This window comes from Chiloscyllium plagiosum, chromosome 7, assembly GCF_004010195.1.
Source record: "Chiloscyllium plagiosum isolate BGI_BamShark_2017 chromosome 7, ASM401019v2, whole genome shotgun sequence".
NCBI lineage: Eukaryota > Metazoa > Chordata > Chondrichthyes > Orectolobiformes > Hemiscylliidae > Chiloscyllium > Chiloscyllium plagiosum.
This window is the reverse complement of record NC_057716.1, coordinates 67913508-67938669: the sequence shown is the minus strand read 5'-3', so window position 1 is coordinate 67938669 and position 25162 is coordinate 67913508. Positions and strand designations below refer to the sequence as shown.

The 25162-nt window shown below is 40.8% G+C and overlaps 1 protein-coding gene across 4 annotated transcripts in view; it reads left to right on the top strand.

Moving 5' to 3' along the window:
* The window catches only part of tmem37 (transmembrane protein 37), a 22277-nt gene extending 17458 nt beyond the window's left edge, over positions 1 to 4819 (top strand). For 2 of the 4 annotated variants that reach the window (XR_006312160.1, XR_006312159.1), the window contains exon 4: positions 1835 to 1910. Coding sequence is in view for 1 of the 4 variants with exons in the window: in XM_043693989.1 (XP_043549924.1) it covers positions 1835 to 2404 (570 nt within the window). In the remaining 3 variants the exon portion in view is untranslated. Of the gene's footprint in view, positions 1 to 1834 lie in introns of all 4 variants that reach the window. The other 2 variants (XR_006312161.1, XM_043693989.1) reach the window with 2 other exon arrangements.
* The last annotated feature ends 20343 nt before the right edge of the window (positions 4820 to 25162 follow it).

The following is a 25162-nucleotide window of genomic DNA, read 5'->3' as shown; positions in this document are numbered from 1 at the left end:
CAGGTGAATCTGTGGCGGATGTGGAAGTTTCCTTTGGGGCCTTGGAGGGAGGTGAGGGGGGAGGTGTGGGCGCAAGTCTTGCACCTCCTGCGGTTGCAGTGGAAGGTGCCGGGAGTGGAGGTTGGGTTGGTGGGGGGTATGGATCTGACAAGGGAGTCGCGGAGGGAGTGGTCTCTACGGAAAGCTGATAGAGGAGGGGGGCGAGATATATCCTTGGTGGTGGGGTCCGTTTGGAGGTGGCGGAAATGACGGCGGATGATCTGAACATGGAGATTGGTGGGATGGTAGGTGAGGACCAGTGGGGTTCTGTCCTGGTGGCGGTTGGAGGGGCGGGGCTCAAGGGCGGAGGAGCGGGAAGTGGAAGAGATGCGGTGGAGGGCATCGTCGACCACGTTGGGGGGGAAATTGCGGTCCTTGAAGAAGAGGACAAACCCAAAAGAGGACAAACTTTCCTCATTCCTGAAGAAGGGCTTATGTCGATTCTCCTGTTCCCTGGATGCTGCCTGACCTGCTGCGCTTTTCCAGCAACACATTTTCAGCTCTGATCTCCAGCATCTGCAGACCTCACTTTCTCCCCTGTTTTATATAACAATTGTTGTTGAATAATTGCCTCTGTTTAATAATTGTGTTGTCATATAATAATTGTCACACGTAAATATAGTTTGCCATATCAGAATGGAAATGTGTTTTAGACCATCTTGTTTTCCTATCTGCTTTACCTTCCAATCAGTTATGTAAAATTTGAAATGTCTTTTGTTTTGCATATTTCGATGTCTCTCATAATGTGAGGCCCTAAACCTAGTACCGGTGTGGGACATAATTTAAAGTAAGCCATTGAGGACTAAGAGCAAGGAGCATTTATTCACCCAAAAGATGATAGGAATCTGGAATTCATGTTGCCCAATGATTTTTGTTAGGCTCTGGTATCATGAGATCTGGAGGAAATGGAAGTTTGAAATACAGTCGAGGCATGAACAAATTAATGGCGGATGGCCTAAGGGGATGTATATGCCCTACCTTAGCCAATCACAATTTCAGTCTTTTCCTATTTATAGGAACACAAGTGAGTCCCTAGGTAACGACTGCCAGTTTGACAGAGTTAAACAAAATTAACAACTGAGTAGGGGGAATTGTAACCCTCTCACCCAGCAGAAGCTAGATATTCTCATTTGACTTTGCCTCTGTACCTCCCTGTCTGTGAGAATTATGCTGGAGACTATTGCATTAGATCCCCTCTTGTTGATCAAAATATCACTTCCAGCTCTCTGTCTCCTCATCATTCCTGGCAGGTTTAAATGAGAAACCATCTTAGAGAATGGAACTGCTTTCCATCATGAACATTAGATTCTCAGCTACTACTCCTGGATAGGCTGCTGATTAGCTTATTTTCCCAGGAGCAAACCTCTTTCTCTGGTTGTCTGAAATGGAAAGAATTCCATTTCTTAGCACTATAATATCAAATCATTTTCCGGAACACTATTTTAGTTTAAAATGGGAAAGAGAAATTGCATACAGTAAAATGCTCACAATGAAAAGCTTTTAAAATTCAAATGTTTAAAATTTGTTTGTACTGTCATCTGGTGGTCTGCTATCATGATGCTATCTGAACCATTTAATTTGGCTTGTAGCCATAAAGGCCTATTTTACAATCCTTTAGGGAACACTTGCAGAAATCGGATTTTGTGATTTTGTAGCAATTAAAATGTTTAGGGATGCACTACCTCTGTGAGGCTTGATAGAATAAAGTCTTATCTAAGTTCAAAAATATAAAATTCATTGAACATTAGTTCTGAAGTAATGTCTCTCTCCTAATAATATGTACATTTCATTCTAGGTACAAGAAGAGCTCCAAGGCTGGAAGGCTGGAAAATCAGCACTGAACACAGTCTTAAAGATTCTGATAATTCTCTGCACAACCATTGCAGTTATTCTGTCATCCATCTCTGTGTGCTCAGGTTTTTGGCTGTTTGCAGACAGGAAGCTATTTGGACTCTGGCATTTCTGCACTGTAGAGTATGACAGCGAGCCTCAATGTACAACAGATTTAAGTGTTGCTGAGGTTAATGGGTTATATACAGCTCTTGTTTTCACAAGAATCGTCATCACATGTGCTGTGGTGCTGGCAATTTTTGGCTTGGACATGCTGATCACCTCTCAAATTTGTCAAGATACTTATTCCAGGCGCAAGTGGGCATATGCTTCAGGGTTGATTCTCCTGGCTTTCTTCATGACATCTGTTGGCATGCTGGTCTTTGCCATTCAGTTGTGGACTTTTATTACATTCACAGGCATCAGTTTAGCTTATTGGTGTGCGTTCATCGCATCATTTCTTTTCTTCATCAATGGTATTAGTGGTCTTCACATGTACAGCATTACAAACTCAGAGATTTCAGCAGACATATGAATAATTTTGTTTGCTCGATACATTTTCTTATGAGTTCCTCACTTATATGAAATAGTTTGGTCTCTGAGTCTGTATATGTGAAGTGTGTGTGTTCCAGGTTTCTCACTTTTGAGCATTGCTATTACTATTTTCACAAACTCAATAGAACTGCACTGTCTCTGTAATTTGTATTGCAATGTGCTGTTTTATGTTCCTATTTTTAAATAGGATTTTTTAAAAAATCAACAATATTCAAGCAGAAATCAGAAAACAAATCACAGTACCAAAATATATGCGATAATTTGTGATTTGGAGAATAACCCCAGCTTGTGTTTATAGTTTCATTATTTCTAAGAATATTGCATTTATGTTAAAAGTAACCACTTTACTAACAGTACTTGAAGTGAGATCAACTATGTTAATGAAAGGATAAGCAGGTGCAACTGGTGAGAGGTAGATAGGTAAGAATATTATTGTCTTAATATTTAACAACATTTAAAAGCTTTGAAAATTTTGATCATTTATTTTAAAAGAAATTAAAAATTGTATCATTTATGAGATTTGAAGATCGCAATACTTTATGAATTAAGTGACACTTTTGCTTACTAAACTCTGTATTTTATCTTCTTGAAATATGGATTTGAGTCCAATTCAGATTTCTGGATACTGTCTCCTGTGCTTTTATGGGAAATGTTCTGAGTAAAATGAATGTGGAAAGTCTTAAACCAATTATATTGGGAATAGGTTTAGATCATAAAGCTGTCTACTGGTTGGCATTAAATTGGCTGACTCGCTGAGATGTTCTGAGCATGACTGGTGTGAGAATTAGGATAATGAATATTGAAATAATGCAAGTGCTCTTCTGGGATTGTGTTGAGGTGTATTTTTTTGGAATTAATCAGAGAAAACATTGTTCTGCAGCTCACTCAAATTTCCTGACATATGATGCCTGATATAGATACTGAACATGGTAATTTTATTGAACTATGGTGTCAGTGGGGAACTTCTCTTGGCAGGCAACAGTGAAAATTCAGATACAGTTGGAAAATTAAGGTGGGCAGCTAATGTCTGAATTTTTCACATGTTCTGCCACAAAAAGAGCAGTACAAGCTAATAAAATTACTCCACTGATGCCTAATATGATCAAAACCAAATGGTTACAGTAATTCAAAAAATAAATGTTGCCCAAAATCCATTTGGATAGGTGACAAATACTGTCTTTTTCCAGAGACTACCCACATCCTATGAAACAATAAAAAACATTCAGGAACAATGTTCTTCAAACATTGAGTTAGTGAACACTGCTGCTGTTGAGTTTGAGTGGTTGTGGATATGGTGCCAATCAAGTGGGCTGCTTTGATCTGGATGGTGTTAGCTTTCTAAGTGTTGTTAGAGCTGCACTCAGCTCGCTAAGTGGAGGGTACTCCATTCACTCCTGACATTATAATGGTGGATGGCATCAGGAGGTGAATCACTCATTGCAGGATTCCTAGCCTCTGACCTGCTCTTTTAGCCACAGTATTTATATGGCTAGACCAGTTCAGTTTATGATCAATGGTGACCACCAGCATGTTGATAGCAGGAGAATCGATGATGCCATTGAATGTCAAGAGGCAAGAGTTGGATTATCCCTTGTTGAAGAGATGGCCATTGTCTGGAACTTGATGGGAATGAATGTTACTTGCCATTTGGATATTGTCCAGCTCTTGCTACCTTTGAATGTGGGCAGCTTCAATATATGTGGAATCAGAAATTGAGCTGAACATCGTGCAATCATAAGTGAACATCCCGACTTCTAACCTTATGGTGGAGAGAAGATCAGTATACTTTATGATTTATAGAATGCACATTTCACAGGCAGTCTAACAATAAACTAAGCCACTATTGTTACACATAAAGCAGAATGACACCATCTTCCCCATCCTCTCCTAGAAATTAAAACAAAAGATGCTGGAGAAATTCAGATGGTCTGGCAGCATCTGTAAGAGAGAAACATCTAACATTTGAGCCTAATTACTTCCCCTTGAAACAGTTCTAAAGTTCCAAAGAAGAGCCATGAAACATTTAACAGTGTTTTTCTCTCTCCATAGACACTGCTAAACCTGCCGAGTTTTCCAGCACCTTCTGTCTTATGAGATCTTCAGCATCCTGGGGAGTTTTGGTTTGATAACATGTATTGAGAGACTAGTGCATGGAGAATGGAGAGCAAAAGCTTTTATAAACATTACAATTGGCAACAAGTACTCCAAAAAAAGACTACAAGTTATAAGTTGTATTTACTAGTTTATGTAATAACTAAGAAGTAAACAACTCACATGGATAAGCCAGCACAAGAAGTTTCAGTTTTGCACATGAAAAATGGTTAACAGTAACAAATGGTCACATTCAAGAATTTATAATAATATTGTATTTAACAAATAAATGCTGATGAAGGAGCAGCGCTCTGAAAGCTTGTGATTTCAAATAAACCTGTTGGAGTATAGCCTGTTGCCGTGTGACTTCTGACCCACAGGAAGGGTGATAGCGATGAACTAGGAAATTATATACCAGTGAGTCTCATATCAGTGGTCGGGAAAATATTGGAGAAAATTCTGAAGAAGCGACTTAATATCCATTTGGAAAGGGATGGGTTAATTAGGGATAATCAGTATGGCTTTGGCAGAGGGAAGTCATGCCGAACAACTTTGTTAGAATTTTTTTGGAAATGTGATCAAGTACCTAGATGAGGGAAGTTCTGTTTATGTAGTTTATATGGATTCTAGCAAAGCTTTTGACAAGGTCCCACATGGGAGACTGATTGATTGAGATGGTTAAAGCATGTGGAATTGAGGGAAACTTGGTGAGATGGATCAGAAACTGGCTTAGTAATAAGACACAAAGGGTAGTGGTAGGAAGCTGTTTGAGTGATTGGATGTCGCTGTCCAGCAGTGTGCCACAAGGATCAGTACTGGGGCCCTTATTGTTTCTAACATACTTAAATAATACAGATGAAAACATAAGAGGAACATTCAGCAAATTTGCAGATGACACCAAGATTAGCAGAATAGTTAATAGCAAAGCAGATTACAGGAAGATATAGGTTACAAGAAGGTATAGATGGGATGGTCAGATGGGCAGACCAGTGCAGATGGTATTTAACTTTGATAAGTATGAAGTAATGCACTTTGGAAGACGAAACAAGATGACGGAGTATTTAATGAATTGCAGGATACTGGGTAGCTTGGAGGAATAGAGGAATCTTGGGGTAATTATTCACAGAGCATGTAAATAGGATCGTTAAGAAGAAATATGGGACACTTATACATTCATCAATCACAGTATAGACTAAGAGCAAGAGAAGGTAATGTTGGAGTTCTAGGAGAGGATTGGTCAGACCACAACAGGAGTACTGTGTGCTGTTCTGATCACCTCACTACAGGAAGGATGTGAGAGCATTGGAGGGGGTACAGAGGAGGTTTACCAGGATGTTGCCTAAGATGGAGAAATTGAGGTGAAAGGAGAGACTAGATTGGCCTGGATTGTTTTCTTTAGAGCAGGGAAGACTGAAGTGGGACAGGTTTTAGGTGTTTAAGTTTATGAGGGGTATGGACAGGGTGAATAGAAATTAGCTGTTCCCTTTGGTTGAAGGGTCAGTCATGAGGGGGCATAGTTTTAGAGTAAGGGTCAGGAGATTCAGAGGGAATTTGGAGGGAAAAACATTTTCATTGAGTGGGTTGTGGGAATCTGGGATGCACTGCCCGGGAAGGTATTGAAGTCTGAAAACCTTACAACCTTTAAAAAAAATTTGGATGAGTACTTCAAATATCATAACAGTCAAGGATATGGGACAAGTGCAGGAAATTGGTATTAGCACACTTATAGTAGTTATTGTATTGATACAGACTGAACAGGCCGAAGAGACTTTTCTGTGATGTATGAATCTGAGTGTGGCACATATCCTGGTGTCATGGAGAAGGTCATTGACCTTCTTGTGGCACGGCTAGCCAACCTGCACACCATGGATACGGCACTGACCTGAGTGGCAAACACAGATCAGCATGCTAGTGTGGTCTGCCAGTCCTCTGGGAAAAGGCTACCCCTTCTCTGCACCACCTTTTCAATACAGTGTCCAAGTCCATGTTAGAAAATCACAGCACCATCACCCCCTTCTCCACCATGTTCAGAACCTGTTCATTGTTGGGTAGGGCAGCTTCAGAATCCCAGTGCACATCTGGGTTCAAGCAGCTTTTCAAAATAAGTCAAATAAATTCCAAAAAACTCAACGCATCTGACACTTAATCAAAAAATGTTGAATTTAGCCCATAATAATTCATCACCAGTTATAATTAACTGATTTATACAACATATTGATGTAATTGTGTTGACTAACATTATACATCATCGGAACATAAGAACAGGCCATTCAGCTGATGTCATCAAGTTGCAAGATGTGTGTATAAAAACTGCCCATTACCCATGTGAAACCCTAAAGCATCAGAAAAGAAATGCAGAGGCTTTGAGTTACAGGGTCAAATGATACGTGGTAGTCCCCACAAGGCTCCCTTGGATCCCAACTCCAATTGGTTCAAGCAAACTAAATAAGTTGAAGAGATACAATAACCAAAACAATATATATTGCTAATGAAATAATTTATCTTATCTTGACTATAGTCTAATTGTAGTGAAATGAATTCGAATTTGCTCTTCTTTGATATTATTACTGTTAATACTAAATTAGCTTCACTAATCTCACGAAAATAATATTTGAAACTGAAACGCTTCTGTAAACTTAATTCTTCATCCTTACTAAGGAAACTCAATTTGGCAGCCTGTTAATAAGCATTAGCCTCTGTCTGCATAGAGGTTAGTAATTATGTTTCATGTAATAGAATTACAAAGCTGCAACTCTAATGCATTATACCTCAGAGTGTTCCAACTCTCAGATTTTCAGTGTCTTAATCATGCTGAAGGGCAAGATGATTTGGTTTCCTTACAGTAACAATTTTACAGGGTCTACATCTTTGCAATGCTTGTTGATAGATTATTTTGAGCTGAAAGGCTTTGCTATCCATCTTAGCTGATTGTGGAACTGTTACAATATGATAAAACAATGAGATTAACACTCAGACACTATTAGCATTTGGTTATTTGTAAGAATTTCTTTTTCCCATGCATGCAACAATGTAACTTAGATACTTCAAGAATTATTTGGGACACTGATTTGCAATCACAATACACAAAAAAGCTACTCAAGAATTATCTTGCTTACTCAAAGCCGATTCATGTAATAAGTTGAAATAAACTTTCTTAAATATCAAAGTACTTGTAACAGAATTACACATAAACTTCAAACATACATAATACCAGTAATCTGGATCAATGTATTGTTCCTTGGTAAGAGCACATTGCAAACAACAGCTTAGTGGAGAAGACAATACGAAAACAATTTGTACTTCTCAGTGGAATTGACAGGTCAATAACCTCTGGACCATCCATAGCAGCAGAATCTCTGTAAAATTGTTCACAGAAATACATTTTTCTTTTACATTTTCTTTTGGAAAAGCAATTAAAGTACAATGTTTCATGCGATCCTTTAGAGAACAGCTGAACCTTCTTAAGCAAATTCCCTTTTATCCAAGGTACTGCACCTCGTCAGTAGCGATACTTGGATTGCACCAGTTACCCCACTGGTAATTATGGAACTTTTTTGATTGCGTAGGTTAACAGCAAAATATTTCTTTAACCTCCATCGTCTCCATTTTCTCTTGATTTCAGCTCGAACCTATCATGTTTTATTGATAGCAAAGTAAAACAATGTTATTACTGTGAAGGAAAAGCTCTTTTGATGATGTGTGACACATAAAACAGAACTAATCAGTAAAATACTTACTTCCCCATTAAGGAAACAGTAGAGTAATGCAACAGCAAATCCCTGTAAGTTTAAAAAAAAAACACCTCATTAATGGTGGAAAGAACACATTTACATTGATATAATATTACTCTCAGAAAAATAATTTGACGTCACAATGCTACTGAACATACATAGAGTAAGGCTTCTTGTAAACCAATGGCAGAAAATCTCAATTGCTCTTAATGAATATTGGAAACCCCTAAACATGTGATACATCATTATTCACATCAAGTTCCTATAAAACTACAATCTTGTTAGTGATAATATGGCTGACTGATAATTTTAAATACCTGCAATGATGCAAGACCAAGTTCAAAGCCTACACGCAAGTACACTGCAAGGTAGTTTTCAATATCCGGAAGAAATGCAAAAACAGTATGATGGATTCCAAACAATGGGATTAAGAAGAGAGTGGATTTTGCAAGCCTCCTAGAAATAACAAAATACAACATACAGAACTCGTTAAAATACATTTGGTCCTTATATTGTCACTCCCAGGTGTGAAACTGGACAAAATTAACCACCTCAGTCCCCAACCTACATCTTTCCCACCCTTCACACTCTTGGATGTTGTCTACCAATAATAGTTGGACCTCATGTTCTGTTAGCCCGTGGCCTGAAACAAACAATAAAGGGACAGCTAGCCAGGCAGCATCAGGAGGAGGAAAAATCAATGTTTCAGATGTAACCTTTCTTCAGGACTGGGGTGGGGATAAGAGCAGCTGCTGATAAAAGTGGAGTCAGGGAGGAATTTGTTTGGGGAGAGAGATGGGGTGGTGAGGGAGTGATTGGTGAACACAGGTGAGAGTACAGCCTGGTTGGTGGATAGGAAAAATGAATCCGGTTGGTTGCTGGAAGGAAGGGTCAGTCAGAAGAATGGAAGATAGGAGAAGAGGCTGGAAAGGGAGTTGGGGGGATGGGTGGGAAGGTTATTTGAAATTGGAGAACTCAATGTCTTTCGGGCTGTTAGCTGCTCAGGCGGAAGATGAGGTCTGATTCACTGTGGCAATGGAGGAGGCAAAGAATGGTCATGTCAGAGAGAGAATGAGAAGGGGAATTGAAATGGGCTGTGACCAGGAGGTCAGGTCAGTCCATGCAAACCTGGCTGAAATGCTTGGTGAAACATACCCTTAGTTTTACATTTGGTCTCAGCAATGTAGAGAAGACCACATTGGGAACACCGGTAAGCTAAGTTGGAGGAGAGGCAAGTGAACCTCTGTCTCACCTGCAAGGACATTTTGGGGCCCTGGATGGAGGTATGTGGGGTGGTGTGCCTGCAGGTTTTGCTTAGCAAAGTGTCACTGTTAAAACTGCATATTAATCAGGTTCCTAGGATGTACCAAACACCCAGATGGAAATTTAATGGCCAGCTGAGTAAAGTGCCCAACATGGGCTTGCCTTTTAGTATTATTTTGTTAAAAAAAAAGTGAGGTGATCCTAAGAATATAGAAACATTAGTATTATGGTTGAAGCGGATGGTACCAGGGGTTCGGGGGAGAAGGTTTGGTGGGGAGAGAGGCATGAACCAAGAATTGGAGAAGGGACTGCTCCTTGCGGAAGGCAGACAGAGGTGGGAAGGGGAAGATAGTCTTGGTGGTGGGCAAATTGGAGGAACAAGTAGTCATCTTCTGTCTAGGCAGCCTACAGACCAGAGGACTCAACATTGAGTTCCCCAATTTGTAATAACCTCCCTTCCCATCCCCTGACTCCCTTTCCAGCCCCTCCCCCTCCCTTCCATTTCTCTGACCTTTCATTCCAGCTATCAACCAGATTCATTAGTTCCATTGATCAACCAGGCTGTACCTTCACCTCACCATTCTGCCCCTTTCCCCATCCAAAATCCTCCCCCACCTGCCGCTTTACCTGCACTCCCCTTACACCCACCCCCAGTCGTGAAGAAAGGTTAGACCGAAAACACTGACTTCTCCACCTCCTGATGCTGTGTTCTTCCAGCCTCCTGCTTCTCTACTTTAGATTTCAGCGTCTATAGTTTTTTTTGTCTCTAATAAAGACACAGCTAGCAGGAATTGGACAGACCAGTGCCATGTGCCCTGGAGGCTGTCCACCAACACCAAAGTATGTCCCAGACGACTACAGCAGGAATGTGAGATGTGAGAAGACCAGGACATTAAAAATTCAAAATATCATTATGGAGTTCAGGGTACACTCGAATTTTTCCTGGCCATTATACAAATGTTTCTATATGCTCAGGGTCACCTCACCTTTTTTACAAAATATAATACTAAAAGGTAAGCCCATATTGGGCATTTTACTCAGCTGGCCATTAAATTGTCACCTGAGTGTTTGGTACATCGAGGAACCTGATTAATATACAACAGCGACACTTTATTAAGCCAGGTGCAAACCTTGACAACCTGTAAATGCGGTATGGTGGCTCAATGGTTAGCATTGCTGCCTCACAGCATGAGGGTTCCAGGTTAGATTCCAGCCTCGGGCAATTGTGTGGAGTTTGCACGTTCTCCCTGTGTCTGTGTGGGTTTCCTCCTGGTGCTCTGGTTTCCTCCCACAGTCCAAAGACGTGCAGGTCAGGTGAATTGGCCATGTTAAATTGCCCATAGTCAGAAGGAAATGGGTCTGGGTGGGTTACTCTTCGGAGGGTTGGTGTGGATTGGTTGGGCCGAAGGGCCTGTTTCCACACTGTAGGGAATCTAATCTAATTTAGCAAGGAGCTAAACAGGTGAGTGCTGTTAAATTATTAAGTGAAGCGATAGATATAAATGGGGACCAGGTAGGATAGATGTGATAAAGGAGGTGTGAGACTGAGTGTGAATAAACTCTATCCACAAAGAAAAGTGTCTTGGTTTCTTTTCTACTTGCATTGATCTAGCAGTAGAAAAGGTCCAGTTAAGATACTGGCAATCATGGAACCGTACAATCCAGAAGAGACCTCTCGGCCCAGAAAATCTATACCACCAAAGCCACGCTAACTCTATACTAGTTCCACTTGCGTGCACTAGGTGCATAATCTTGACCAGTATGATATTTCAAGTCCTCATCCAAGTACTTTTTAAAGATTGTGAGGTTACCCACCTCAACTAACCACCCAGGCAGAATATTCCAGACCACCACCACCCTCTAGATGAAAAGAAATCCTCAAATCTCCTTTAAACTTTCTACCTTTCACCTTAAAACTATGATCGCTTGTTATTGATCCTTTGACTAAGGAGAACAGCTGCTTTATATTCATCCTGTCCAGGCCCCTCATAAACCTTTACACCTCTATCAGGTATTCCCTCAACCTCTCTCCTCCAAAGAAAACAACCCAAGATTATCCAGACTCTCTTCATAGCCAGATTGCTCTATCTCAGGCAACATCTTGGTGAATCTCCTTTGCCAGTAAAAAATGAATGGAAATGGGGCAATAAATCATTGTATAGATATCTTAATTGCTGGATGGTAAGGTTAAAATTCTTTTATGTTTGTTCTAGAAATTAAGTCATATTTTTAGGTTTACCTTGTACGCTTAGACATGAATTCTGATTGGAGTTTTTAGAACTGTCTTTGATTGAAATGGTATTCATACCCATGCTTTTCCTTATGTAGTAGACTACAGTTTATAAATATGGGTTGATAATAATGCTACTTGGGAATGCTAAAGAGAATAGGTTACTTCTGCTTAGTGTGTCAAGAACTACAGATTCCACAATAAAATTTAATAGATATTGATTCTGTTTCACAGTGACAACAGCTGATGACTGAGAGGAACTTAAATTGAAGACTTTCTTTATACAAGGTGTAACTTTATTTTATACCACAGGATATTTCTACTCCAAGTTTTTTAATATTCCCTTATCTGAAACATAATTATGATAGTAGCTTGTTAATCTAGAGCTATATTTAACTTGATTATCACAAGAATCATAGAATAATGTTACTTTACAGTAAAGAAGGCAGACAGATAGTCAACCAGGTCTTTGTAGACTTAAAAATCTGATACACATTAGTCTCATTCCCCTATTCTATCTGTCATTAGAATAAGTTAAAATAAATCAAGTATTTGTCCATTTTCCTTTTAAATTTAGGTTGATTTTCCTTCCATTTTTGTAGGACATTATATTTCCCAATGATCCCCTGCAGAAAACTTTCTAACTGCCCTCGACATTCCTGCAATGATCGCCTTAAATTTATACTCTTGCCTGTTCTTATAAACATACACATGTAGGATTAGCGCAATTGTTTAATCTTTAATGATTAAGATTTTTGTGTTCAAATTATACATTGTTTCTGCATTTATACTGCAGCTAGAAGCAAGGAAGGTTGCTTCACAATGCTTTAGAATTTAATATGTCAAGGTTCAATTTATCTCACTATGAAGTTTAGCTTCTGCTAAAAATGCAGGATGTGATTCATGTCAACATTTATTTTTGCTATATTCTGGAATGAAATGGCCAAGAAAGTATTGAAATAAAGAAATGGTCAATCAGATAATTAACCACTTCTTATGCTCTTGCCTGTTCTTATGAACATACACTTGTAGGAGGTGATGGTGTAGCAGTATTGTTGTTGGACCAGTAATCCAGAGACACAGCTCTGGGGATCTGGGTTCAAATCTCAGAGTTTGAACTTTAGAAAAGCTGGAATTGTGAAGTCTAATGGTCATCATGAAACTATTGTTGAATGTCATAAAAACCCATCTGGTCCATTAATCTCCTTTTTGGAAGAATAACTGCAGCCCTTAACCGGTCTTGCCTCCATGTGATTCCTGACCCACAGCAATGTAATTGACTCTCAACAGCCCTCTGAAATGGCCTTAACCACTAAAAAGTCTCAAAGAATTTAGATGAGCGTCCAGGCATTAACCTAGGCATTGGAAACAGCAGTGAACTCGGCACTGTTGACCCCAGAAAGTCCTCTTGACTAACATCTGGGGACAGTGACAGAAGTGACAGAGCCATTTCACCAGTCAACCAACAGCCCGACATAGTCATACTCATAGAATTTACAGACAATGCTCCAGACAATGCCTTGCCCTCCTATCTTCTGTCCTACTAGAAATACAGATTCAACGGAGTTGGTAGCAAAATTGTATGTAGTCATGGGGGGGTTCCCCTGAGAGTCCTCAACATTGACTCCAATCCCATGAAGTCTCAGGGAATCAAGCCAACCCATAGGCAAGGAAACCTCCTGCTGATTACCACGTATTTCCCCCTCTCAACTGATGAATCAGTTCACTTCTATGTTGAACCCCACATGGAGGAAGCAGTGAGAATGGAGAGGATGAAGGATATATTCTCAGTGTGAGACCTCAATGCTTATTACTAAGAGTGGCTTGGCAGCACCACGATTGAACAAGCTGGTCAAGTCCTAAAAGATATAACTGCAAAACTGGGTCTGCATGAAGTAGTAAGGGAAATAATAATAGAAAAAAAACAGTTGACATTATTCTCAATCTGCCTGCTGCTGCTGCATCTGTCTGTGATGGTATCAGCAAGAGTAATTACAGCACAATCTATGTGGAGACAAAAATATGAGGATACCCTCTAACATGCTAAATGGGATAGATTTCAAACAGGCCCAGCAACTCAAGACTGGACATTCATGAGGCACTGTGGGTTAGCATTAGCAGAATTGTACTCAACATAGGCTGCAACTTCATGGCCCCATATATTCCTCATGCTACTATCACCATCAAGTCAGGGATCAACCCTGGTTCAGTGCAGTACAGCAGGCCATGCAAGGAGTTGCATCAGGTATAGATAAAAATTAGGTGTCAACTTGGTGAAATAATAAAACAGGACAACTTTTGTGCCAAAAAGCATAAGCAACAAGTAATAAACATAGCTAAGTGATTCTGCACCAGCAGATTAAATCTAAGCTCTGAGTCCTGCACATTCACTCATAAGTGGTGGTGGACTATTAAACAACCCACTGGAAGAGGAGGTTTCACAAATATCTCCATCGTCAATAATTGGGAAGTCCAGTACATTAGCGCAAAAGATAATGCTGTATCTGTTACTATCTTGATTTGATTTCATTTGACTTATTATTGTCACGTATCTAGGCACAGTGAAAAGTTTTGTTTTGTGTGCAGATCATACGATACAAAGTGTATTAAGGGTAATAGAACAGAGTAAAGAATACAATGTTACAGCTACAGAGAAGGTGCACAAAGAACAAGATCAACATTAAAGTTAAAATTTGACATGTCCATTCAGAAGTCTTATAACAGTTGGGGAAGAAGCTGTTGGTACAGCAGTATAAGCTTTTGTATCTTCTGCCTAATGGAAGAGATTATAACTGGTGGTGGGGGGGGGGGGGAGATGTGTGTGTGCCTTTGATAATGTTGGCTGCCTTCCAAAAGCAGTGACAAGCATAGATGGAGACAACGGATGGAAGACTGGCTTCTGCGATGGTCTGGGCTGTGTTCAAAACTCACTGCAGTTTTTCATGGTCCTGGGCACAGCAGTTGCCATTTCAAGTCATGATGCATCCGGCTAGAATGCTTTTTATGGTGCATCTATCAAAAATGGTATGAGTCTTTATGGACATGCCAAATTTCATTAGTTTCCTGATTATGTGTTGCTGTGCTTTCTCGATTGTAGCATCAACGTGGGTGCACCAGGACAGATTGTTGGTGATCATCACTCCTAGGAACTTGACGTTCTCCACCTCAGCACCATTGATGCAGACAGGCACATGCCCTGCACCTTGCTTCCTGAAGTCAATGATTAGCTCTTTTGTTTGTTGACATTGAGGTAGAGATTGAGGCCTTGTTCATCATAGCTGGTGACTTCAAGCAGACCAACCTCAAGAGTGTGCAGCCAAAATACCATCAACATGTCTCCTGTCCCACCAGAGGTCCAAACATCCTTGACCATTGTTACACAACCATCAAAGATATCTACTGCTCCATACCCCATCTGCACTTCAGAAAATCGGAACAATGCTGTGTTCTTCCTCAGCTTATAAGTAGAAAATGAAGTGTGAGGACCTAATACAGAAAGTAGTACAGTGCTGGTCTGAGGCAGCAAAAAAGCTTCAATGGGACCGCTTGCAGTGGGTGGACTGGTCCATATTCAGGAACTTGGCAGTCAACCTAAATGAGTATGCCACTACCATTAACAACTTCATTAGCAAGAGTGTAGGAGACTGCATGCCACAGGAGCTAATCTGCATGTTCCCCAATCAGAAACAATGGATAAACTGGGAGAACCATTGCCTGCTGAAATCCAGGTGTGAGTCAGATGACCCTGACCTTAACAGAAAATGAAGACATAACCTCCATAAGGCCCATTAGCGATGCCGGCAATACTGGTCGAAGCTAGAGACTCAACTAATGACACAGATATCCATTGTTTGTGGCAAAGCTTAAATGGCATAATGGGTTACAAAGTGAAGCAGAAGAGAATAACAAGTAAAATTACATCCCTCGCTCATGAACTCAATGCATTTCATGCTCATTTTGAACAGAACATCAGTGAAATGGTGTCACCTGTCCCAAAAGCTGCGGTTGCACCTGTTCCCTCAGTCACCACTGCAGATGTCAGGTCAGTCTTTTTGAGAGTGAACCCACGGAACGCAACTGGCCCAGATGGTGTTTCTGGCCAAGCACTCATATCCTGTATAGAACAGCTGGAGGGAGTATTCACAGACATCTTTAACTCCTCCTTACTACGATCTGAAGTCTATGCCTGCTTCAAGAAGACCACTTTGAGGAGAAAGTGAGGTCTGCAGATGCTGGAGATCAGAGCTGAAAATGTGTTGCTGGAAAAGCGCAGCAGGTCAGGCAGCATCCAGGGAACAGGAGAATCGACGTTTCGGGCATAAGCCCTTCTTCAAGAAGACTACTGACATTCTAGTGCCAAAAAACTCTCATGCAGTGTGTCTTAATATCTACCGCCCAGTGGCTCTGACCTCTATAATCATGAAGTGTTTTGAGAAATTAATCATGGCTCACATCAACTTTAGGCAAAAGTGAGGACTGCAGATGCTGGAGATCAGAGTTTAGATTAGAGTGGTGCTGGAAAAGCACAGCAGGTCAGGTAGCATCCGAGGAGCAGGAACATTGATGTTTTGGGCGGGCAAAAGCCCTTCATCAGGAATGAAGGCAGGGAGCCTTCGGGGTGGAGAGATAAATGGGAGGGGTGTTGGGCTGGGGAGAAGGTAGCCAACAGATTACTTACAGTGTGGAAACAGGCCCTTCGGCCCAACAAGTCCACACCGACCCGCTGAAGCGCAACCCACCCAGACCCATTCTCCTACACCTAACACGACAGGCAATTTAGCATGGCCAATTCACCTAACCTGCACGTTTTTGGACTGTGGGAGGAAACCGGAACACCCAGAGGAAACCCACGCAGATACAGGGAAAATGTGCAAACTCCATACAGTCAGTCGCCTGAGGCGGGAATTGAACCCAGGTCTCTGGCGCTGTCAGGCAGCAGTGCTAACCACAGTGCCACTGTGCTGCCCACTATAGGTGGATGGAGGTGGAGATGAAGGTGATAAGTCAGAGAGGTGGGTGGAGCAGATAGGTGGGAGGGAAGATTGGCAGGTAGGACAGGACATGAGGATGGTGCTGAGCTGGAAGGTTGGAACTGGGGTAAGGTGGGGGGAGGGGAACTGAGGAAACTGGTGAAGTTCACATTGATGCCCTGGGGTTGAAGTGTTCCGAGGCAGAAGATGAGGCGTTCTTCCTCCAGGTGTCGGGTGGTGAGGGAGTGGCAGTGGAGGAGGCCCAAGACCTGCATGTCCTCGGCAGAGTGGGAGGGGATGTTGAAATGTGGGCCACGGAGCAGTGGGGTTGATTGGTGTGGGTGTCCCAGAGATGTTCTCTAAAGCATTCTGCGAGAAGGCGTCCTGTCTCCCCAGTGTAAACGAGACCACATCGGGAGCAACAGATACAATAAATATCTGTTGCACATCCACCAGTGTCATTTATTTTATCCAAACATAGGTCTCTGCTCCACCCTCTGCAACTGGATCCTCGACTTCCTGACCCACAGACCACAACCAGTGAGAATAGGCAACAACACCTCAACAATAAGATCCAGCATCAGCACCCCACAAAGCTGTGTACTCAGCCCCTTACTATTTTCCCTATCCACTCACAACTGTGTGGCCAAATTCCATGCCAACTCCATCTACAAGTTCGCTGATGACTCCACCATTGTAGGCCGGATCTCAGACAATGATGAAACAGAATACAGGAAAGAGACTGAATGCTTGGTGGCATGTTGTAATAATTTTAATGCTGAATCTTGACCTCCTCCAAAGCTCCTGTCATCACTTATCACAGGTGCCATACTTCAGCCAATTCAATTCACTCCACATGATATCAAGAAATGATTAGAGGCACCGGATACTGCATAGACTATGGGCTTTGATAATATTCTTGGAATAGTACTGAAAATCTGTACGTACTGCACTCCTAGCCAAGCTGTCCCAGTACAGGTATACTAAAGGCACTTAACCAACAAAGTGATTAATTGCCTAAGTATATACTGTATGCAAAACAAAGGGAAAAAATCCAGTCAATTACCACCAATCCATCCACTCTCAATGATGAATAAAATGATGGAAGGCTTCATCAACAGTGCTATCAAACAGCACTTGCTCAGCAATAACCTGCTCAGTAATGCTCAGTTTTGGTTCAATCATGGTCACTCAGCTCCTGACCTCAGTATGACTTTGGTTCGATCATGGACAAAAGAGTTGAACATGAGGTAAAAAGTAAAGGTGACTGCCTTTGACAACAAGGCAGCCTTTGATCAAGTCTGGTGTCAAAAGGATCCCTATCAAAAACAGAGTTAATGGTAATCAAGGAGAAAACGCTGCAATGGTTAGAGTCATACCAAGATCAAAGAAAGATGGAGAAAGTGAGGACTGCATATGCTGGAGACCAGAGTGAAAAAATGTGGTTCTGGTAAAGCACAGCCAGTAAGGCAGCATCCAAGGAGCAGGAAAGTTGACATTTCAAGCATAAGTTCTTCATCAAAAATGTCCGATGAAGGGCTTATGCTCAAAACGTTGATTCTCCTGCTCCTTGAATGCTGCCTGACTGGCTGTGCTTTTCCAGCATCACACTTTTTAACTCAAAGGCAGATGGAGGCTATTGGAGGTCATTCATCTCAGCTCCAGAGCATCTCTGCAGGAGTTCCTCAGGTTTGTATCTTACTACATCTTCAGCTGCTTTATCAAGGCTCTTACCTTCTTCATAAAGTCAGATGTGGGATGCTCGCTGACAACTGAACAATGTTCAGCACCATTCACGATTCCACAGACACGGAAGCATCACAAACCAAAATCCAACAAACCTAGACAATATCTAGGCTTGAGCTGATAAGTAGCAAGTTATATATATATTGGTGAGGTAATGGACTAGTGGTATTAGCACTACAGTATTAATCCAGAGACTCAGATAATGTTCTGGAGACTCAGGTTTGAATCCTGCCATGGCAGGTGGTGGAATTTAAAGCCAATAAAAATCTGAAATTATAAATCTAATGATGACCATAAATCCATGTTGATTGTTGGAAAAACTCACCTGGTTCACCAATGCCCTTCAGAAAAGGAATCTACATTCTTTATCGGGTCTGGCTTACACATCAACCACCAGATCTACAGCAATGTGGTTAATTCTTAACTGACTTTTGGGCAACTAGGGATGAGTAATGTTATGAAGTTTGAGGCATGTACTGTACCTTTAAGAGAGATATAGACTGCTGTTCTGAACTGAGAGTTTACAGGCACTTACGTATATGAGTAAATGGCAGTCTCAGAATGTACTGGAAAATTGAAAATATGTAACATTTGGCTATGAAATGCATACCTGAGTTTTGGTTGCTATTTTGACAACAGTCGGTTTTAACCAATCGGTTTAAATTATGCCCCAAGATACTAAAACCCAATCAAGTTTGAATTTATTGTTTTGTCAACATTGAACCAATGAGGATGATCTAATGAAGAGGAGAGGTATAAAATGCAGATATTTTGAAAAGAGAGCAACTGTGGTAGAGACAGAAATGCAAGGACAGCCAACACCTTGCTCTCCAAGAAATTAGGAAACACTCTCTATCAAAGGTACCTTTTAATGCGAAACATATTCACAGTAAAAAGAAAGAAGATGACCCAGGGAAATCCTCAGCCAGAAGAAGAAAGACACAGAAGACAGCAGTTGTGTGGTTTTGAAATTAAGCTGATGTAAGTTTAATAAGTGTCTTATTGGAATAGTATATTGTTAGAGAGTTGGAGACAGATATAAGTATTTAAGAGAAAGGGGGGGCTTAGAGTTGTGAATAGTTGTTTAATGTTCACTTTTAGCGTTAAGAAATAAAGTGATGTTATTTTCTGTAAATAGTGAAATTTGGAAGCTCTCTGTCACTCATATTTTACCAGAATACAAGGCAAGGTGAGCTTTTCTGGGTGTTTGGTTTAATTAACAGAGGGGTTCACTGCCGTGTCATAACAGTAATAAATGATGGCCTAACAAGTGATGCCATCCTGTGAATGAATTAAAAAAATGCACCACATAAGTTCTAGGCAATGGTTATCTCCAACTAGAGTGAATTTAACATTTCCCTTAATATTCAATGACATTATCATCACTGAATCCCATATTATCAATGTTCCAGGGGTTACCATTGGCCAGAAACTACAGACAAAACTTTCCCACCATCTACAAGGTACAAGTCAGGAGGATATAGACTATTCTCTATTTGCCTGGATGAGTGCAGCTCCAACAACAATCAGGAAGCTTGACACCATTCAGATCAAAACAGCCTGCTTGACTGGCTCCACATTTACAAACATACAGTCCCTCCCTAACTAACTCACACTGGCAGAATAGAGTACCATCTACAATATGCAATATACTTATATAGTTCTTCTGCCAGTTTTTTGTTACCCATTACAACTTCACCAGCCTCATTTTCCATGGATTCAATGCCCACTCTTGCCCACTCTTTTATATACCTGAAAAAAAAACACTCTTGCAATCCACTTTTATTTTACCAACTAGCTTACCCTCATTTTTCATCTTCTCCCCCTTTTCTGCTTTTTTTGTTACCCTCTGCAGGTTTTTAACAGCTTCCTAATCCTTTGGTTTCCTACTAATCTTTGACACACTGCATGCTTGCCCTTTTACTTTTATGCTGTCTCTGGCTTCCCTTGTCACTCATGGTTGCCTCGTCTTTCCCTTTAGTATGTTTCTTCTTCCATGGGATGCATTTCTGATGTGCCTCCTCATTACCCCCCAAATACTCCTCCCATTGCTGATCTACTATCTTCCTTGCTGGGCTCCCCTTCCAATCAGTGACCATGTTTTTCCAGCTACCATTACTCAATTGTAATTTTGTTACATCCAATTCCAGCTTCTTCTCAAACTGTAGGGTAAGTTCTATCATATTATTGTCACTGTCCCCTCGGGTTTTTTTTTACCTTAGCTCTCTAATCAAGTTTGTCTCATTACACATTTCCAAGTCTAGAATTACCTGTACCACAAGCTGCTCCAAACTAAAGTCTCATAAACTTTCCATATATTCCTTTTCTTGAGATCTGCTACCAGCCTGATTTTCCCAGTCCACCAGCTTATTTAAGTCCCTCATGTCTCTTCTATCTGTTGAATTGTTTCTTCCCCACATTCTGAATACTGCTAGGAGGCCTGAACTTACGGTTTTCCTGTGTTGTCACTTTCTTTTGTGGTGGGCCCTTAATCCTGGACTTCAATTTATCCTGTTAAAAACCTTACAACCTATGAACCAAAAATAAAACAAAAAGCACCTCCTCCACTCTGCACCAAATTCCCACGTGTTTAAAATGGAGAAACAAAAGCAAGATTTATTCCCATTCTTCCCATGGTGCCTCTAGCTTCCCTGAACAATAAACTGTGAAAGTGATCTCTCCTTCTGACAAGCAAAGTTGACTGATTTCACACTGTATGGAACTTACATTAATCTATACTATTATTTTTCTCTTCACATTTTTATAGAGGTTTGTACAGTCAGATTTTATGTTCCTGCAAGTTGACTGTCATTCTCTTGATCGAAACTGCTCCCAACCCTCAGGCTTGCTGTTTTTTCTGGCAATTTTATATCTGTCCTCTTTGCATCCATGACTATCCTTAATTTCATTTGTGAGCCATGGTTGAGCCACCTTTGCTGTTTAATTTTTGTGCAAAATGGAAATTGTAATTCACAAAAATGTTAATTAAATATTTGACATTGCCTAGCCACTGCCAACCCTTTTAGTAAGGTTCCCTAATCCATCTTTGACAATTTGCATCTTATTCCTTCATAGTTTCCCTTATTTAGATATAGGATGAAGAGTTTTGGATTTAACTACTCTCTCTCCATCTTCTATCATTATATGATAATTTGTCATTTTATTGTCACTCTTCCCCAACAGAGTGAAAAATAGGTAATGTCCTATTTTCTGTATTCTCTCACTGGACATCAAGTTAGTCATCCTGAGTATAACATCTTTACATCAATATGCTTGCCTTACCTTTGCCATTCTTCCTAAATTAAAGCACGGAAAACTGAGCACTATGATAGGAATTCTCCGTCACTAACAGTGAGTTGGCAGGCCAGGGCTGTAAGTTTGGCTGGAACTATGCTCGCTGCCTACCTTATTGGCTGTGTTTGCTAGCACTGCAACTGCAGGGTGCTAATGCACTCACAATGCATGTGATATGTCTACTAGCAATGCAGAGCAAGCTGTCTGCATCAAAAAATTTCTCTTGCATTTCAACCGAGATTTATCAGGGAACCTCCCTTCCATATCAGACTCACTGCATTGGACATTTGAAAAACATTGCCTCTTTTTGAAAAAAATCTCAGATTTATTAAGTGCAAAACTATTGATCCAGTGGAGGTCTCAAAAAGACCCCTTGCAATCTCACCTGTCACCTCACTAGATTAAAAGCAAAATACTGCTGATGCTGGAAACCAGAAACAAATACAGACAATGCTGGAGAAAATGAATACCAGGTCACATTATTGGCAAGAGAATTTCATTTCACAGAGACCATGGTGCAGGAAGGTATGAGTTACAGCAGCAAAGGTGATGGGGCCAGTGCTTTCTGGTCCTCAGCAGCCCCTTTCTCAATGTTGCGTTCAACTGAGTGCCTTTGAATGATGGAAAGCCCATTGGGAGACCAATAGCATTCCTTGCTGCTTTTGCTGTCATGCCCACTGCATGTTGGCAGGCTGCCTGGTATTGGGGTTAAAATACCAGTGGTGTGGAATAAGCCATTAAATGTCCACTTGGTAGCTTGATGGCACAATAGTTAGCACTGCAGCCTCACAGCGCCAGGGACTCAGGTTCAATCCAAGCCTAAGGTGACTGTCTGTATGGAGTTTGCACATTCTCTCTGTGTCTGCGGGGATTTCTTCTGGGTGCTTCCATTTCCTCCCACAGTCCAAAGATGTGCAGGTTAGGTGGATTGGCCACGCTAAATTTTCTGTAGTGTGCAGACTGGTTGGGTTAACTATGTCAAATGTGCATTTACACGGATAGGGTGGGATGCTCATTGGAGGGTCGGTGCAGATCGATGGACTGAATGGCCTCTATCTGCAGTGTAAGGATTCTATGTATGTTTAAATGTATGTTTAAGGGCCTCATTTGACAATGGATCTGTACATGTACCCATGGGCCCTCCTATCCTTGAGTTAATTCTGGCAGAGCAAGTCTAATACAGTACTCTCCTCCCAAATGCCCTCCTCACCTCGAAATACACCTTGAGAAAGACCATAAAACGCCACCCAAAAATTCTCAGTTCTTGTATCAATTTGTTATCATTTTCATTTCCTGTTTGTTCTGCACACACTCAGTATTTTTTTAAAACTTCTAAATGTTAAAGAACTGGACACAACTCAGGATGGCAAATAGTATATGTTTAGGATAGAAGTAGGTACTGGGTTGGATTTTGCAGTACTATTATGTGGTATATTTTTAAATTTGTTCATAGGCTGTGGCAAGTCCAGCATTTATTACCTCTAATTAACAGCATTAAAAGGGCAGTGGTAAGCCACCTTTCTGAATTGCTGCAGTGACTGCACTCCATGTGGTGTGCGTACAGTCACAGCACTGTCCTGTGGAGGATTTCAGGACTTTCACTTATCAGTGATGAAGGAATGGTGGTGTATTTTCAAACTGGTATTCTGATTTGGAGGGGAACTTGCAGGTGATGGTATTCCTTTGTGCCTGAAGCCCTTTTGCATTTAAATGGCAGAGATTGGAGGTTTGGAAGATGCTGTCGAAAGATCCTTAGTGAGTTGCTGCAGTGGGGGTGGGGAGTGGGTCGGGGGGGAGCAGATTGCCAATCTAGCTCACTGACTTTTTCAAAGCCACATTCAATTTCACATATGCTTCAAATTAAAAGGGCTGATAGGTATAATCACTTACCTGTACTGGTTTAAATCTTGTCCCACTGCATCTGGCATAATTAGTTTTTTCATTAATGTCCTAATGATGCGCACAAAGAGAATAAAGTTGATCTGTGAAATAGAATAAAAGTAAAGATGTACAGTTTAAAAGTCAACAGGGCACATTGATAAAGCTTTTACAGAAATGTCTGTGATCCTAGCTTTGTAAATATGTACCCATAGCACAAAATATAGAACCGTAACATCCATTTTCTGCAAGTCATCCAAGAGAGCCAAAAATTCCCAGTGAGTATAAACACTTTTGCAAATACAAGTCACACTGAATGTCATTTTGATGGAACAGAAGCATTCATTAAAAATGATACCGAGCAGAGGTAATCATGTTAATCATTGTAAAATACTTGATTTAATACCAGTGCTGCCACTTTGAATCCCAATGCTCCATCTACCATCATCGCTTAACTGCTCATAACTGAATACACAGGAACACAGTAACTGGAGAAGGCCATTCAGCCCCTCAAGCCTTTTCCACCATTCAATGAGATCATGGCTGATCTGTGGCCTAATACCTGCCTTTGGTCCATATACATGAATATCTTTACTTAATACCTTAAACAGAAGGAAAGCACACACCTATGATATTTATTTGCTGAGTGATTTCAGATGATTACTTCTTTGATTTTATTTGTCTTTGACGCTTTTGATAATTCTTTCAAATTGCTAACATCTACAGGGAGCTGCGTGGTAACTGTTAAAAGAGATGAGTAAAAGACTTCTGTACAAACCATTCATTACTGGTAGACTTTCTTTCTAGATTACAGCATAACTCAGAGAATGATCAGAGGATCAAACAGAACAAGAAGTGAAAGGAACAGGAGGCAGAAGAAAGGCTGTTATTAAGAGATCATGTCAATCTAGTGGGTTCAGTGAGATTGTCTCTTAGCTGAAGCTTCTTAAGGAAATACATTGAAGAATGTCTTCTCTGAAATCTACCAGCTGTTGCAACCTCAACTATAACCTAAAAGCAAAGCATACGCTACATTGTCAGTGTAGCTTTTCAGTGTCTGGCTTCTTCCAGTCTGGAAAGGGAATACTTGTAATATCTCATAGTTTGCTGTCTGTAAAAGAGATCACTAACATTCTGAATATACACTTCATTTCAATCCTCCTTTCCAGAGAGGAACAAGTGGAGAAATCACTTGGGTTTTAAGAGGATTGCAGGTTTTCCCATGGTATAGGGTGCTGCTACTTGTTGCATAGACATCACTCATTGGGCACTGCAAACTCTGCGATGTACCACAAAATAAAATGAATTGCATTCCCTCAGTGACCTGCTGGATGATGTGGATAAATCTAACGTTATCTACTTTGGTACTAAAAATAGGAATGCAGATTATGATTTGAATGCCTGTAGATTGAGAGAGAGGAATGTTCAATGAGACCTGTGTATCCTTGAGCACCAGTCACTGAAAGTAAGTGTGGGTGCAGCAAGCAGTAAAGAAGGCAGATTGATGTTGGCCTCTATCGCAAGAAGATTTGAGT